We start from the raw sequence: 18952 nt of genomic DNA on the forward strand, positions 1-18952 counted from the left end.
AAGGTTTGTATGCCTCCGCCGGCAACAGCTGTGGCCGGAGGCATCATTTTTTAGTTGTATTTTTCACATGCACATTTCTAAGAGTGTTGTAGAAGAGATGCCTTTTAGAATGCTGCATTGGTTTGGGTTAATGTTAAAATAGTAACATTTGTCATCACACCGTAGAATACCTACCAGAACACCCCCAAAGATACTGTTGCACTGAAATTCAATTCAAGTGACATGTTTTAGAGACCATGACACTTACATTTAATCATTTCCCTTTCATTTCCTGTTTTAGCTTCCTTGCTATTTAATCTAACATAATACATTTCACACATCCAACATGACTACTTATTTCAGGCTTTTAATAGAGTACCGAAGTCCTGACGTCACTCGTTCATCCCCTGGGGCGTGGAAGTAATTTCTATACTATATACGTCTATACTATAATAACATTGGGTCATCTTAGAATCGACTCATGTAAGAATTGTGGTCCAAAAATAAACAAATTGTCCCGGCGCTATTGTCAGGAAGGTGGCCCTGTATCGTTTATTACGATAGTCAGTCACTCATATCTGATACAGCCTTTTCTGGCGAAAATTAATTTGGTGGCGGTAACGTTAGCGTTTTCTCGCCGTCGGTTGATGCTTCATATGAGTCAAACCGCTGTGCTCATTTGCAGTGGTGGAAAAAGTACTTAAATGGTAAGTAAAAGTATCAATACTGCAATGTAGAAGTACTCTGTTACATGTAAAAGTCCAGAATTCAAAATTTACTTGAGTAAAAGTACAAAAGTATTGGTATGAAGATGTACTTCTACAAGCTCACAACGCGTTGTGATGCGACGCGTTGTGAGCTTGTAGATCGGCTATTTTCAAATAGCCTAGGTATAAAATAGGACTAAAGTGGTTAATGTATGTTTTATAATGTAATAATTTATATCTGCAAAGTAACTAGTAACTAAAGTTTTCAAATAATTGTAGTCGAGTGAAAGTAAAATATTTGCCTCTGAGATGTAGTATGATGAGTAGAAGTAAAAGTATTGACAATTGGAAATACTTGGAAATACTACTACTTGAGTAAATGTACTTAGTTACTTTACACCACTGCTCATTTGTTTATAATTTTAACACAGTTCTTATATGACGCGATATTAAACACGTCTATGGGAATTCAGTGACCGTGACCCAGGTAGGAATCGTAGGAATGCGTAAATTACGAGAGACTATTAATTCCCCCCAATAAGCAAGAAATACAATGCAGAGAGGATTTAATTTCCCTTGATAGCACCGCAACCTATCAATCTGCTAGCCAGGAGACAGTAATGATGACATAGCAATGTTCAGTAGGAGCCCTGAAACTCCTCCTTATAGATTGGTGGGAAGAGGGGAGGAGGGAGGGGGGGGTGCTGTGCGCTGTGCCCCAGGGAAGTGTGTGTGTGGGAGGGGTGTGGTTGCATTAACAAGATTCAATTGTGATTAATGCTACAGTATAGCAGAACGCCTCAAGTATAGAAAATGCCAACATGTATGCGGTCAGTGTAACATCCAGTTTGTCTAGCCAATTTATATTAGCTGCTGTGTGAGCTTTAACATAGATATAGTGACCCACTAGATCCACAGTTCTCTCTCTCTTGGCTCAAGAAAAGAAACATACCACATGCTGTGACCATTTACACGCGGGGTAAGAATTATGCTATTTCTGACTATGTAAAATGTAAAAACATCTTCTTTGTTGTTTCATTATGGAAGTAGTATAGTTCTGTTCTGTGTCTTTCAAAGTGGGTTTTAGAGGACAAATCTGTAAATTCAGCATATTCTCATTGCTTGGCTAATGGCCCTTTTGGCAAACTCCAGGAATGAGTATGCAAGTGAGCGTGGCCAGGATCTGAAAGCCAGTGGAATGTGAGGCACCAAACCAACTCTGCTCTCTCTCTCTCTCTCTCTCTCTCTCTCTTCTCTCTCGTCTGGTCATGAATCTATCAGTCCATCCCTCTGGACGTCGTGCAGGCGAATGAGGTGACCTACTCTAGTGTCAGAAGAAGCCAATTTCAAGGCCTACATAAATCCTCAGCATCTGTCAAGTCAAGGTTTTTCAGCTACCCTTGAGTGAGGAACTATTTTTACCAACTTATTAGCTCTCTTAAATGCACCATTTAGGATGGACTCAGATTACTGGCCAATGTATGTTTGCAGAGGTATGATTGTTAACCCTAATCAGGCATTGATATGCCTTGATGAATATTTTGACCGGACGCTTGACAGCCGCCTCATGAATTGGTGTATGTGTGAGCGAGGTGGGGAGGGGTGAGGTGGTGGGTAGGTGCGCTTGAGTTATCTGTTTTGTTTTCTTTTATATATATTGTATATACCTATATACTGCTGTCTCTTTTTATATTATGTGCTGTCTTCTTTTATATGGACCCACGGGTCTGAAATAAAGATTATTATTATTATTGAGCAGCTATAAATCAAATATTTTCTATAGAATGATGCAGCAGTCTTTGTGCCAATGCTTAGCATTAGCCAATGAGAGCCTGGCACCTGGCCAAAAAATGTTTGTTTTGTATCCCCATTATCTATCCCATTTATGTCAATTAAAAAAAAAGCATAATGGGCAACGGAGCCTTCGGAATAAAAGCTTATTAACTTGTGGCTGGAGCCAGAGTGCCTGTATGATGTCTGAAGCAAGATATTAGGAGAGTAAGCACTTCTACTTCAGACTGGTGTGTTGTATAGGACAAATGCCTCAAAAATACTTATGAAGACCCCCACCCCTGAATGAAAGGGAACACCCTTTCATTCAGTACTTACAGTATTTACTATGGCTATTTACATGATCAAATACTGATATAATCTTTTTTATATCTAACATATACATCTTAGAAATTATAATAATATAATACTAATATGAGGATTATGGTTCTGCCATTGGCACTAACACAACATAAAAGCCTTCCTATTTGGAATCACAGAGATGTTTCTGCAAATTGTGTGTGTGTGTGTGAGAGAGAGAGAGAGAGAGAGAGAGAGAGAGAAGAGAGAGAGAGAGAGAGAGAGAGAGAGAGAGAGAGAGATTGTATGAATCAGCGTATTGTAAGTTTATACCTCTGCTTTTGGATGCGATCTTTAAGCTGTTCATAACTGACGGCTTAATATCCTCCAATAAGAATCGTCCCTCCAGTCCTGGGTACAGAGACCTTAACAGGGGAAAAACATGTTTCAAACAATATTCTGTTGGTGGTTTTCAGGCTATTGTAGGCATCATCACTTATATCCATTAGTTTTATTCTATGTTTCTTGATGCCAATCCGTATCAAGACTGTCATACAGTGGCTAAGCCAAATAAGCCTCTGTATACACAAGCTGTACTTACAGTTTGTTTGAATAATAAATATTGCAAAAACATTGAATGTAAAAAATATACAAATCTACCAAAACAATGAAGAGACTAAACAAATGTTTAATGTAAAGCCTGTCTGTTACTGTGTTAGAGCAGTGGTTCTCAACCTGTGGGTCGGGAACCTCAGGGGGGTCCCCACATGACTTTTTTTTTTTGAGGGGGGGGGGTCCCCAGATGACAGTGAAGAGACAATTTTAGGACTTTTAAGACATTTTTTATTCCAAAAAAAAAGAAAGAAAGAAAAGAAAGAAAAACCATTACTGCATCAAAAGTAATCAACAAACTAAACTATAAAAATGGGTCAAACATCGGAAAATAGCCGATCTACAAGCTCACAACGCCTCGCGTCGCAAGCTTGTAGATCGGCTATTTTCACAATATTTATCTGTCAAACTAAATGTAATGCCTCAACTCCTACATTCCAAGTGCTTGTCAGGGTGTGTGTGTGTGGGAGGGGAGGGGGGGGATTCCCAGTTCAAATATGATTATTTTGGGGGGTTCCCGGTTCAAATATGATTATATTGGGGGGTCCCCAGTTCAAATATGATTATTTTGGGGGGGTTGCGGCCTGAAAAGGTTGAGAACCAGTGTGATAGAGGGTAGGAGACAAGTTAAAGATCTTTTTTTAAAACAACCAAGCCATGCATAATAGAAAACGGGCAGCATAGAAATGTGTTTTTAGATAGCATACCACTTTTCACTCTTATGTACCTGGGGTATTCTTCCGAGGCAATATAAACCGCGTCCTTGTCGCCGACAGAGGACGAGAACGCCGCGAACGTGCCGTCCTGCAGCGGGAGGAGCTCCAGGCCGATGAGCTCGGTGCAGCAGTCGTCGCTGAGCACGAACTCCAGCAGCCGCAGCTTCTCCTGGGAGGAGCCTCTGTGCTTGGACTTCCTGATCGCCTGCCGCACCAGCGAAGGGGTCAACTTCTTCACGATGCTGGGTTCGGCCGCGTACGTGGCCATCACGGTGTCCACCGCGGCAGGCACTTTGGCCACCTGCAAACAGTGTTGATTTTGACAGCAAATTTTGAATAAAATTCCATTTAGTTTCAGTCATATTTTAGTCATCTGAAATGTTTTACTGTATAGTTTTAGTCGACTAAATATCATAAGACTTTAGTCGACTGAATCTACAGTTGATTTAGTCGACTGAAATGTATTCTGGCGGTGCCTTGATGGCGTCGTAATACCTGATTTTACACTCGGTTGCATGCTGAAAATAGCCGATCTACGAGCTCACAACGCGTCGCAGCGCGACGCGTTGTGAGCTTGTAGATCTGCTATTTTCAGAGCACAACACCCGACACCAAACATAAAATGACTTGTCTTTTAGTTCTACTGGATCTCATTTTAGTCTCGTTTTTTATTTGTTGACGAAATTGTCAGTATATTTAGTCTTAGTTTTAGTCATCATAGCTTGGTTTTTAGTTTGTTTTTATCTAGTTTTCGTCAGTAACATTTTTCGTCATAGTTTTAGTCGTCGACGAAATCAACACTGACCTGCATTCCTGAGCTTTGGAGGTAGCTGATCACCGTCTCGGCGATGTCCTCGTCGTCGTGCAACTCCGAGAACACGGATTCGTCCATCCGGATCCAGGTCTCGCTGAGCGAGTAGATGACGTGCTGCTGGAGCAGGTCCTGGAACAGAGGCTGGAGGATGGGCTTCCAGCGGGCCTTGACCTGCTCGGGGTCCGGCCAGGCGCCGTAGGTCCCCGCGGGCGACAGCGGAAAGTCTTGGTCCTTCTTGGTCTGGACCCTGTCGATGGCCTCGGTGATGAGCGTGAAGTAAGCCCTCGGGATGACCGTGATGATGAGCAGCTCGTTCCACAAGGCCGCCGGGTCCCTCCACTGGTCCACCTCCCGCCACTTGATGCTCCGGCGGTTGTCCGTCAGACCGAAGAAGCCGCTGACGTGGACCGGGAGACCGGTCAGGCTCTCGTCTCCGGGGGGAAGGGGAAGGAAGCAGAACGCTCGCCCTGAGAAATGCGACGCGGCGCCTTTGTCCTCCGTGTCGATGAGGGTGAGGGGAAGGCCGATGCCGATGGTGGGGATGAACTTCAGGTCGTCCGCTAGACTGTCCAGTTCCGTACACATCCCTCTGCCCCCCACCCCGTTGCACACCAGCCAGGTGGTCCTCTGACTCTCCTTAGCCGTCTCGTCCTGGGTGTCAATGTTCACCTGGTACGTGGCACACGTGACGGTGCTGCTGGGCACGCCGTTGCTGTAGCTGTCGATGGCCTGGCCCAACGTCTTCAGCGAGGTAGGCCTCTCCAGCTTATCGTCGCTGTTCTCCGACGCCGTGACCTGAAAGAGCATGCGCTCGGTGCCGTCCGACTCGCGCACGTGCAGAGAGACCTTCTGCACGCTCGTCAGGAAAAGGAGCACGGTGTCCGCGTCGGCTTTGAACGACTCGAACAGCTCCAAGACCTTCTCTTTGTTGTAGATGTTGGCGCTCAGCTGTGAGGGCGTCATGCGAAGTGGAAAGCGGAACAGCGTTCCGGGAAAGCTGCCGTCCTTGATGGTTTTGTCGGAGCTTTCGAACATCCCGACGTACGGACTGAACTGATCGGTAAGCTCTGTGATCTCCTTTATGTCCGCCTTCAGGTTCCAGCATTGGCCAGACTCGTGGACACCAAACAGGGTCTGATGAGGGTCCAGTATTCCAATCTGCTCTCCACTGAATATACTTGGAACGTCTGAAACATTCAGGAAGCAGACAATGGAACAACAATAGATGAGCTCAAAATGTTAAGCAAAAAAACCCAGAACAAACAAAAAAACGAACAAACCCTAAAACCACAGCATGAACGACTAAGTGCACACACTTAAGATTTTGTGAGATAGTTGCGATCAATAAATCATGTTAATGTGATATTTAAACCAATAACACTGAAATATTAAATATTGCTAAATGTATGCCACAAAACCCAATAGTAAAGCCTTACAGTATGTGAGGGGAAAAATACACTTTAAATGCTGGGCCCCCTGGCAGATATAACTTCATGCAGTGGTGTAAAGTAACTAAGTACATTAACTCAAGTACTGTACTTAAGTACAATATTGAGGTATTTTTTTTACTAAGTGGAGTATTTCCAATTTTCAATACTTTTACTTCTACTCCACTACATCTCTGAGGATGATGTTTTACTTTTACTCCACTACAAGTATTTGAAAACTTTAGTTACTAGTTACTTTGTAGATTTAGCTTTGAATGAGTACTTTTACTTTTGGTACTCCTCGGTCCCTCACATCACGAGAGGAATTCTGGACAATGACTGATTCATATGCAGCTCAAATTAGGTCTTTATAACCGTGCATCTCAATAGGCATTTTACTGTGACCCATTTATTTTCCACAGAACTCCCAACACAGGCATGGCATTCATGTTGCTTCAATGACTGTAAATAGCTATTGTGACAATCCAGAGGGTTCTAATTACCAAAAAACAATTGCTATGAACTTAAACACTGCAATATGTTTGATATAGAGTCGAGGCCTGAACATAATATAATAATAATATTATGTGCTGTAAGTTTTCACTGAGACATAATGCTACCATGCCTACCAACCATAATGTTGTTTCCCCCTCCTTTTAACCCTTTAAGACCAGAAACGCATCCGTGTCATTTTTAAGATTTCTTTGGCTATTCAAAAATAGCAGATATACAAGCTCATAGCATGAGTGCCGCGCTATAAAATGTGTGCAAATCTTTGAATATATATATTTTTTTTTAAAGGGACTTTTTTTTACTCAAATATGTGCTTCTGGGGGGTCCCTGGAACAACATATTTTGAAATGGGGGTCCGCGGCCAAATACATATCATTTTGGGGGTCCTTGACATGAAAAGATAACATACGTTTTTTCAAAAAACTGTTAGGATTTAGAAGACATTTGTAGAATCCCCAGAAGCAAAGATTTGAGTTACAAATGTTCGCTTTAACAAATATATATTCAAAGATTTGCACAAAATGTAATGTTCACGATTTTTTTTTAAATAGCAGATCTACAAGCTCATAGCGCGGCACTCTGTGAGTTTGTATATGTGACATTTTTGTAATAGCCAAAGTATAAGATAATGGTTAAAGTGGTTAAAATCTAAAATGACAGATGCTTTTTTAACATGCGATGGGGAGTCAGGAGGGAAAGGTTGCAGGGCAGGAGAGAGCTTATTATCAGTTTATTATCCTAATTCCCCATGTTAATCAGTAGGGTCCACATATCACACAATGCATACTTGGAGGGTGCACATCGTTTTACATAGGGCCACACATTCTCTTGAGAGAAGCTTCACTCTGTCAGTACCGTAAGTGGATTTCACTCCTTGGGACGACCCTTACCCGTGATGTGGTAGACAGAGTTGAAGCCGATCCCAAATCGTCCGACTTTCAGAGGATCTTCTCTCTTTCTGCTCCTTGCAATCTCTTGAATTCCATTCCAATCTTCAGTTGTGAAGACTGCATCGTTATACACATACAAGGCTGTACCTGCAATACAATTTCAATCCAGAAATACATTGAATTAATATTTTACTTCTACTGTATCTACGGTATATAACACATAACGTGTAGTCTACTCTGTCGGTATACAGTATAATTGTATATGTTGTATATGATTTACACAGCTTCCTTTGTTCTGTAAGCCAGTGGTTCTCAACCTGTGGGTCGGGATCCCCAAGGGGGTCCCCACATGATTTTGTGCGGGGGGGGGTCGCCAGATGACAGTGAAGTGACAATTTAAGGACTTTTAAGACCTTTTTAATGCCTCCAAAAAAAAAGAAAGAAAGAAAGAAAAGAAAAAAGACCATTACTGCAACAAAAGCGATCAACAAACTATACAATAGAAATGATAAATTGTCAAATAATGTAAGAAAGAGGGAAACATTTTTGAAAATAGCCAATCTACAAGCCCACAACGCCTCGCAACACAAGGCGGTGTGAGCTTGTAGATCGGCTATTTTGTATCTGTGGAACCGAGTCTAACTAAATGTAATGCCTCAACTCTTACAATTCCAAGTGCTTGTCAGGGTGGGGGGTCCCCAGTTCAAATATGATTATTTTGGGGGGTCACGGTCTGAAAAGGTTGAGAACCACTGCTGTAAACTATGCTTTGGGCCATTTTTAAGGATTAACCCATTAAGACCTGAAGAAGCATCTGTGTCACTTTTTCATTTGAGCTAAAAAGCATTATTTTAACACTTTGGCTATTCAAAAATAGCAGATATACAAGCTCATAGCGCGGCACCGAGTGCCGCGCTATGAGCTTGTATATCTGCTATTTTTGAAAAATCGAGAAAATGTGTGCAAATTAAGATATTTATATTATTTTAAACCTTTTTTTTTAACTCAAATCTTTGCTTCTGGGGGTCCCTGGAACAACATATTTTGGGGGTCCTTGACATGAAAAAGTTTGAGCATCACTGATATAGAAACATAGGTTTTTCAGAAAGCTGTTGGGATTTAGAAGACATTTTGTAGAAATCGGCTTCAGGTCTCAATGGGTTAAATGTGTAGCTACATGTCACTGCTTTAGGCTTTAGTCATTTGTAATAAAGATGAACGTGGTTAGGAAGGACACACTACCTTGGTACTGAGCCATATTCTGTGACCACAGGGACTCCACTCCATACTCTGTCTCATCGTACATAAACTTAACCTCTGTCGCTCCCGCATCCTCCGCATTCTGGATCAACTCCTATTCATGAAAACACACGACAACAAAGATACACAACCATCAAAGCAAGGCTTCGATGTAGCAATGGACAATATATAGAATTATCCAATACATAGCAGTGTTGACAGTGGTGGAAAGTAACTAAGTACATTTACTTAAGTACTGTACTTAAGTACAATGTTGAGGTATTTGTACTTTACTTGAGTATTTCCAATTTCCAATACTTTTACTTCTACTCCACTACATCTCAGAGGCAAATATTGTACTTTTACTCCACTACAATTATTTGGAAACTTTAGTTACTAGATACTTTTCAGATATTAATTATGATATAATGAAACATACATTAACCACTTTAGCCCTATTTTATACCTAGGCTATTTGAAAATAGCAGATCTACAAGCTCACAACGCGTCGCATCGCGACGCGTTGTGAGCTTGTAGATCGGCTATTTTCAAATATTTAGTACTTTTACTTTTGGTACTTTAAGTACATTTTGATGCCAATACTTTTGTACTTTTACTCAAGTACATTTTTAATTCTGGACTCTTGTAACAGAGTAGTTTTATATTGCAGTATTGGTACTTTTACTTAAGTAAAGAATTTGAGTACTTTTTCCACCACTGCGAAAAACTAAGCTTTGATGACTAAAACTAAGACTAAATATATTGACAAAAAACTAGACAAAAATGTTAGCGAGGGACTAGTGGAGAAGAGATCCAGTAGAACTAAGTGGTTCGGGTGTTGAGCTCTGAAAATAGCCGATCTGCAAGCTCACAGCTGTAAGCTTTTAGATCGGCTATTTTCAGCACGCAACCAAGTGTAAATTCAGACATTATGATGACATCAAGGCACCACCAAAATGCATTTTAGGCGACTAAATCAACTGTAGATTTAGTCCACTAAAATCTAAAACTAGACAAAAACTAAAGCATTTCAGATGACTAAAATATGACCAAAACAAAATAGTTGTTTTTTTTCAAAAGACTATGACTAAAACAAAATCAAAACACTTATACTATATTAATGAAGAATATGGAAAGCGTATTATAAAATATCATTTTCAACATCTCAATGTAATGAATTGTGTAATGAAGGAAATATAATGGAAAAAGATAATTTGACACATAACAAATATTGACATTGTATATTGCTTTTTATTCATATTGGCAAGCACTACTTTGAAGTTAACATATTGTGTACTATTGTAGCGTATCAAGTGTACATGTGTATCATTAAACTAAAATGGTACTTTAGTTATTAACAGATTTAATTTAATTGCACTATTGCTGCTTCGATTGCAGTGTGAAATGGTTACAATGACTCTAGTGACTGGCTGAAGAACAACAGGCCTGACATGATTTCAAGTTTCAAACCCCATGACTCTGCATTTCCTCTCGAGGATCGCCTTTGCCTAGGAGCAGTTCTAAACATGGCTGCTCATTCACACAATAACAGCTAAATGAGCTTGTATGAACCTTCTCTCTCCTTGGAGACCGCACACCTTGAATTTAAATGGTCAACTTAACAGACATTTTGCTGATTCTGAACCTAAATCCCATTGTTCTGATGTGATATCATAAAGAGGGAAGAAATGTCACTATCCCTTCTGTGTATCTGTCAGTGAAATGTGGAAAAGCCCAATTACATCAAATGTGTCGTTGCGACATAGGGTATTTTCCCCTACATTATATACACGTATATATTGTGTGTATATATCCGTGTATATATCGTATAAATGATTTCCCCACCTCAGAACAATGGGATTTAGGTTCAAAAGTGGCGAAAATGTCCCTGTAATAATTCAGCATAGAGCTACTTAATCCAAGACTTTGATTTTGCTCTTACAAGACATAGCACTTACTTTCAAAATCTGTCCACCTTCGGGATACCTTCTGAGAATGTCTTTAAGAAACTCGACCAGCGGTGGTGTAGTCTGTCCAAACCTCCCTGAAAAAAAAGACTTGGTGTAAGAGTTTCTGCTCTGAAAACTGGTTCACTGTAGAATTATTTTCTAATGTGGTTTTATGCTTACCTCCCCCTCTCAGGCCTCTACCCTCCAGTGTGAAGGATACTTCTGGGCTCCCAGTGGGCACCAGGGTCCCAATCTGCACACTGTCATCCAGCTAAAACAGAAGGGGGTAGCAGGGGACAACATCCTTTCAGTAACATGGCATAATGAAACCTATAGCATTGTGATTTGAAAATCAAAATCAAAAATCAAAATCAAAAAAGTTATTCACTGGTGCCTCATTTATTTACTTTGATAGCATCCTATTAAAGCAGCACGGCACTATGTAACTTTTTAATGAATACATTGTAATTTTGCTCAATCTGTATGGTAACTTTACCGCCAACCCCACCTAGGGTATGGGCACTGATGACGCGGAGGAGAGAACACGCCCCCAGCGCCCACAGCGTCCCCTGAGGGAATCGAAGCTAGCTCACGTTTTTATCAATTTCTTTCGCTTCTTTTTTTGGTCATACAGTATCTGACGTTCATAATGACAGAAAACTCTCCACAGTGTTTGTGTGAGATGCGCCCCTCCGGAAATCTCGCAAGACGAGATTTCACCTGTGATTTCATCCAAAGTCCGCTTGTAAACACTATGGCGGCCCACTGCGGCGAGGTTTCTGTCATTACGAACGTCAGATATCACCAAAACATTTCGAGCGATGAAAATAGGCAATCTATCACACATCCGCTCGGGTTTTTAGCTGCTGTGGACTCGGGATGGAGTTATAAAAGTGTTCTACTGTACCACTCGTCCTAGGATATCATATAAAAGTAAGAAAAAGGATAGTCTGAAATTCTCCTTTAATACAATATAACTTATACAATTGGGGTGGTTGTCTCCCTGCTCTTCTATTGAGACATTTAGATCGTGTCAAAGGTCATGTCTCACCTAGACACAGGATCTGACACAGATTTTGACCTGATGGTCAAGATTCAGATTTATCCCCTGAGCAAGCAGGCAGGCTCTATTGGCTCAATGGTAAAACAAATGTCTGCACTTGCGCAGGATTTCAAATCCGGGGTAGAAGAGGAAAGTTACAGCTTTAAGGTAACCAACTGGCTTATGTTTTGGTTCTATCAGAAAATAATACATGTATAAATGATTTACTGTACCACCAACTGTTATCAAATAAAAACATTCACAGCTCAGCTGTGAGCTGCAATATGGTAGCAAAAGAGTAGCCTTGGAAATTTCTCAAAAGATAAACAAATGACCTTAGCCATAAACTCTTTTATAAGCCAACTGAGGCAAGCATCTATCTTTCAAGGGGACTATTAGTAGTGATCGTGCACAACTTTAACACATTCAATCCGGGAACGCATCTCTGTCATTTTACATTTCTTTGGCTATTAAAAAATAGCAGATCTACAAGCTCATAGCGTGGCACCGAGTGCCACGCTGAGCTTGTAGATCTGCTATTTTTGAAAAATCGTGAAAATGTGTGCAAATCTTTACAAATGTCTTCTGAATCCTAACAGTGTTTTGAAAAAAAAGCCTATTGTTGTTATATCAGTGGTTCTCAAACTTTTTCCATGTCAAGGACCCCCAAAATGATATGTTTTTGGCCACCGACCCCATCAAAATATGTTGTTCCAGGGACCCCCCCCCCCCCCAGAAGCAAAGATTTGAGTTAAAAATGTTGTACGTCAAAGATTTGCACCAATGTTCGAGATTTTTCAAAAATAGCAGATCTACAAGCTCGTAGCGCGTCACTTGGTGCTGCGCTACGAGCTTGTAGATCTGCTATTTTTGAATAGTTGATAGTTGAAATCTAAAAATGACACGGGTGCGTTCCCGGATTGAAAGGGGTTAAGAACAATTACACTCCGTCCTCTGTCAGCCTCTAGACAAATCTTTGGGGCAGTGTTGCTGCACTAGCATCATCAGCGTGATGCACACAGTCGTGTGACTGAGCTAAGCCCACACCGCGGGCCCGATGCCTCAGCTTCTGCTGCAACGGCTGCTCTCCGTGGCTCTCTCTCCAAGGTGAAAGCCTGCGCTATCGCGTCACTGTGACTGCACTCAGCAGTTATGACACGCCAACATATGCTGCCTAGCAGAAAGAGACCGTCGTCACCTTACACAACCCATCCCTATCAGTGCTGCTCATCGTTGTGTTGATGAAGAGCTGCCTGTTTTTGAAGACCACAGTTTGTGTCCCCGCATGCAAAGGAAAATGTCTCTTGAACGTTTTTGCCAGTGCACTCCACACCAAGCAGTGGTGGGAAAAGTACTACATTTTTTTTACTTAAGTAAAAGTATCAATACTGCAATATAGAAATACTCTGTCACAAGTAGATGTCCGGAATTCAAAATTGACTTGAGTAAAAGTACAAAAGTATTGGCATCAAAATGTACTTAAAGTACCAAAAGTAGAAAGTACTCATTATGCAGAATGTCCCATTTCAAGTTTTCAAATGTATAAAAATGATTTGTATTTTCAAATGGCCGAAATGTATATAGGGGCTGAAGTGGGTAATGTATGTTTTGTAATAATAATCAAAATCTACAAAGTAATTAGTAACTAAAGTGTTCAAATGAATGTAGTGGAGTAAAAGTACAATATTTGCCTCTGAGATGTATAGTGGAGTAGAAGTAAAAGTATTGGAAATTGGAAATACTCAAGTAAAGTACAAATACCTCAAAATTTGACTTAAGTACAGTACTTAAGTAAATCTACTTAGTTACTTTCCACCACTGCAAACAAGCAGCAAATTGTATACAGCACATACAGTATACTGTACGTGAACGAATAGAAACAATAACGTTGATACATTTCATACTGTACATTTCACACACACATCATAAGGATAAGGATAAGGATAATTCCTTTTAACAGGTCGTTCATGAAAGTCCTTGCGGTCTTGTTTCCAATCTGTGAGCAATTAGGGGTTAAGAGTCTTGCTCAGGGACAAATTTCATTTCATCGACACATATGCTGGCCTGGCCGGGAATCGAACCTGGGGCAACCAGGGCCTCTGGCTCCCCAGGCGGGCTCACTAACCACTCAGCTATGGCCGCCCCTTATATCATACCAAAACACCCAATGGAGAACCTCTACTTAAAAGTTTTTAATTGGTTTAACCCATTAAGACATGGAATGCATCTGTGTCACTTTAAGATTTATTTGGCTATTCAAAAATAGCAGATCTACAAGCTCATAGCGCGGCACCGAGTGCCGCGCTATGAGCTTGTAGATCTGCTATTTTTGAAAATTCTTGAAATAAAAAGGATTTTTTTTCAAAAAAACTGTTAGGATTTAGAAAACATTTTAAAGAATCGCCTCAGATCTTAAAGGGTTAAGAGATTCCGCAAGACCCAGGCATTTGCATTGAAGTATGTGCCTTATGCAAACCGAGTTAGAGGAACTGAGTAAACGTGTTAGTGCCTTTCAGTGTCCCATAAAGCAATACATTCCCCCAATTAAGTATGGAGGCTGGCACAGTGCCACCTGCATCACTCTGCTGCACTCTCGTAACCCAATCAAAGTGGAACGGCAAAGCTTCCAAAATAAGTCATTCTTATGGGCGCTGCTGGAGTAGGCTTAAAGTAATGGGCACTACAGAAATAGCAGACACTTCACAATGGTCTAATTTCAGTCATATGTAAAGCAAGTACTTTTACAACACAGTTGTACAATACAATATTGTACTGTGTAGCAGTGGTTCTCAAACTTTTTCGTGGCAAGGACCCCCAAATAGACACTTATTAGACCGCGGACCCCCATTTGAAAAGATAAGCCATGGGACGGCCCATAATAGAAGATTTTTACGGCTCTCTAGCAGTGATTTCAACCATTTTAATGTCAAGGACCCCCAGTTTGACATGCATTAGGCATGACCCCTATTTAATGGCATGTATGTCTCTGGGACCCCAATTTATATTGTAAAATCAATGTTAATTTAACTCTGAGAGTGTACAAGTGGAACCAAATGGACCCGTTAGGGTCCATTTGGTTCCATTTGTACACTCTCAGAGTTACAGACCCATAAGGGTCCATTTGGTTTCTAATCTATCATTTAGCTGGGGACCCCCTGGAACTCCCTCAAGTACCCCTGGGGGTCCCCGGACCCCACTTTGAGAACCAATGCTGTGTAGGCAATTGGCTATACTAACACATTAATAACAGTTTTTTTATGTTATTGTATGTACTTATTATAGTAGTAATAGTGATAATATATTGATAATATATTGATATAGGAGTTAATGTACAGTTGTGTATATTAACTGTATATCAATATATTAGATGAATATCAATATATTAGATGAATATACTGTACAATGAATCAAATGGAAATAAGGTCATTGTAAAGTGGTACTGATAAATGTGTTAATGTATTTGCCAGAGAACTGTTCTCATGACCTCAAATCACAACTCCTATAATATGAGCTAATAGCCCAGGGATTCCCCTTGGGCTGTGGAAGGTTTCCTGAGCTGTAGGTTTTAACGTAGTTAGATGTCTGACGGGTTCCTCTGGGCTGTTCCAGATCAAGTGCCGCTAATTTGCAGGGGTGCGGTTCACATCTAATTTCTGCATGTGACATCAGGGAGGTGGGTGGGGGGGGGGGGGGGGGTGCTGCTGGGCAGCAATCGTCACCTGCTCCTGTCCCTCAGCAAAGGCCAGAGAGGTCCTCTCCGGCCATGGTTACAAGAGACATTAAAAAACAAACAGGGTTGCCAGATCTGCGTATTATAATTTCCCCGCAAGATGTTATTTGAAAATAGCCGATCTACAAGCTCACAACGCGTCGCATCGCGACGCGTTGTGAGCTTGTAGATCGGCTATTTTCAAATAGCTGATGTGTATGTTAAAGTGCTCATGTGGCCCATAGTTGCTTCTTTTGGGCTGGCTTTCCTAGACCTGGTTGCTTGTTTCTCTCATGGAATCTGGCAACACTGCAAACAAACTGGACAGCTATATAGGACCCCACCGTACTGTAGATTCCTATGTCAAAAGCATGTCTACTTATATATGTATTACATAATATACATTGTATTAGTTATTTGGGGTCCTTTTGTACTCAATTCATAGTGACATTATCTGTCTGTCATTTAATGTCACCATGAATCGAGTACAAAAGGACCCCATTTGAAACAAGCCATTAGGCTTTCATGGGCTTTTTAATCCTATTTAGTTGACCTTGTATTTAAACTGTACTTTCATATACTTTTTTCCTGCAAACTTCTAAATAAAGTATTCAATCAATCAATCAATTTAAAAATTATTAAGTAGAGATATGTAACGTTTGGTACAAATCATTTGAAAAACATTGAGTGAGTAGTATATTATTACAAAATGGCTGCTGGCATGAAAGGCAAACATATTCTAAGGCACATCATTAAATCATTTATAAGCTATCCTTAAACTATTGCTCATAAAGTATGAACAATAAAAAAGCGATTAATATCTTCTGTGTTTTTTTTTATCCTTACTGTTAATATTCTGAGTGTGCAGGGTAAGCAATTATTGTTTTAGTCGTCTAACCCCACTCAAGCAGCAAAACTGCATAGTCATGTTTCCCAGAAGATGAAGAAGACTAATTCAATGTATTCCATAACAGCGAGACTGTGGCCAATAACGACCACTGAACAATGATTATTCTCTATCCATCCAACACAAACTTATCTGGTCTGTATGTAGTCATAGATCACAAATGTAATGCATGACAACTGTCTCAGGGGGAATGTTCCAGAAAAAGTCATTAAAAAAAATAATTGGTGTGGATGAGGACTATGGCCTAAAGCAGTGTGCCATCAGCAAGCTGAGTCAACGCAGAACAGTTGCGGCAACAATTGTTCTTTTCAAATGCACACTCCCAGCTGTCCCGAAGACAGCGACCCCCAGCTCACATCTTGTTGAGGTTAACACCTAAGCTAATCTCGCAAACTACCTCACCAAACACACAATCAGGTATGTATTATTATTAGGGTGCGTGTGCCTCCTGACACTTGATCATGCTGTGAAGTGACATTGTAACATTTTTATAACACAAACAGTTATATCATTTATGCCATCCAATGCTGCTATGACAAACAGATTTATTTTGCTACTCTGTAGCTCTTTATGCTCTGTTAAGGTGACTCTCCACCAAACAGACTACTTCAGATTACAACATACTGCAACAGACTGGTAATCTGTTGGCAAAAGTTGGCATTTAGTTCAGCACTAACACTCTGGATTCAGCAGTATTCACTTCTAGGAACACAGGAATACGTGGGAGTGGGCCTTCGCTTTTCTTTCACTTTGTGCTGTTTTGGGTCTCCAGAATTAGTGCTCTGGCTATATGACATGAATTTCAAATACTTTGGCCCGTTTCCTTTCAGTGGCACTTATTTACCATTAAAGGAATTCACAAAGTGGTTCCATTTATCTTTGTTTGGAGCAAATAGGGTCAGCATGACAGCATGAAAAGAGGAAAAAAAGGCCATGGCACAATCAAGGATCCCCAATAAATAACCATGAAGAAGTAATCGTCTAAGGAACTTCACTACAGCCCACACGAAGATTTGGACTTTATAGAACCTTCCAACAAATGCCAACAATGGGTCAGATTTACTCGGTACTGGCAGAGGTACAATCCCCGCAGTAAAAAGCTGTGATCTGGCAAGTTACAAAACCCACATGCCTGGATTTTATTAGGTCAGACAAAAGGCTACTGTGTAAAAGCAGTAGTAAATGTTCACGTTTATTTGTCTTCATGCACTATAACGTTATCAGAGTCAAGTAAGCTGCATTTGTTTTGATGGTTTTGTTTAGACATAGCCAAACGCTAGTTCAGCAAAATATGACTTATGACTGCACTTTGGCTGAATAGTCATTACAACAATAATGACTGTTTATGTTATATAATTGAAGATTAATAAACAATGTATGTATTTTATAATGTATTTTAACTCACTTGACATGATAACAAAACTAAAACAGCCTGCCAGCAGTAGCTACGTTTGTCTTGCTTGGGCCGACCCCGTGGCCTGCAGGTCCCGCGGGTTGAACCGCGGGGCAGGCGGACGGGTTATAGATTACGACGCAATTATCGCGGGGCGGGCGAAGCGGGTCAACCGGTTCAACTCTCTCGCACACGCACGCTCTCTCTCTCTCCCTCCCTCTGTCCCCCTCTCTCTCTCTCTCTCTCTGGAAAGCAATTCAATGGACTTGCTTGTGTGTGTTTTGTTTGTTTTTTTGGCGGGTTGCGGGACGAGCTGGGTCGTTGATTTATATTCATTTTTGCGGGACGGGTTGGGGCCAAGGGGCAAGGCTTGGATATTTACGATGAGGCCAACACGGAAGCTTATGAATGGCCAGAGTGAGGCACTGTTTTACCCTGCGCCGACCTGAAGTGTCAGAAAGAATTTATTTTAGCGCAAGTGAATGGGTTTTTGACAAACTTTAGACTAGATTTTCTTACCGTAATAAAAATTGTCATAAATTCTATATGCTTCCAGTTGCTAGTTTAAAGTCTCCTTTCAATCATCAGGATATGCGTTTTGCTAAGTTATGGTCCCATTTATTCTAAAATTGACGATAAAGTAGGCTATGCTCCAGGAGGGGCGGGATGATTTGATTGACAACCTACACAACCAATAGCATTCATTCCCCGCCCCCGCTCTTGATTGACAAGCTACCCAACCAATAGCATTTTTGGGGGTGTTTTCCGGTTCGCTGGTCACGTGTCTGGTCTCAACCAATAGCGTTTGAGTTCCGGCGTGGCCAACTGTATATATTAACGATGGAGGAATGCATGTTCCTGAACTATCGGCTTCATTTTCGTTCTGTAGAAAGCAGGGGAGTGGCTTTGTCCATTCTTTTTTACAGTCTATGGTTGGGGCGGGTTGGGCTCCCGTGTGGGGCGGGTTATGAAAAAAACCTAACCC

General features: G+C 40.9%; 1 protein-coding gene across 1 annotated transcript in view; it reads right to left on the minus strand.

Moving 5' to 3' along the window:
* Nucleotides 1–18952, minus strand: part of sacs (sacsin molecular chaperone) — a 36153-nt gene that overhangs the window by 13527 nt on the left and 3674 nt on the right. The window contains exons 4-11 of the mRNA XM_084065533.1: nt 11097–11187; nt 10926–11011; nt 8971–9082; nt 7729–7875; nt 4890–6085; nt 4096–4385; nt 3090–3181; nt 175–201 (exon numbers count right to left, since the gene is read on the minus strand). Of these exons, the coding sequence (XP_083921659.1) occupies nt 175–201; nt 3090–3181; nt 4096–4385; nt 4890–6085; nt 7729–7875; nt 8971–9082; nt 10926–11011; nt 11097–11187 (2041 nt within the window). The remainder of the gene's footprint in view (nt 1–174; nt 202–3089; nt 3182–4095; nt 4386–4889; nt 6086–7728; nt 7876–8970; nt 9083–10925; nt 11012–11096; nt 11188–18952) is intronic.

This window comes from Gymnoscopelus microlampas, assembly GCF_963454915.1.
Source record: "Gymnoscopelus microlampas genome assembly, chromosome: 8".
Taxonomy (NCBI): Eukaryota; Metazoa; Chordata; class Actinopteri; order Myctophiformes; family Myctophidae; genus Gymnoscopelus; species Gymnoscopelus microlampas.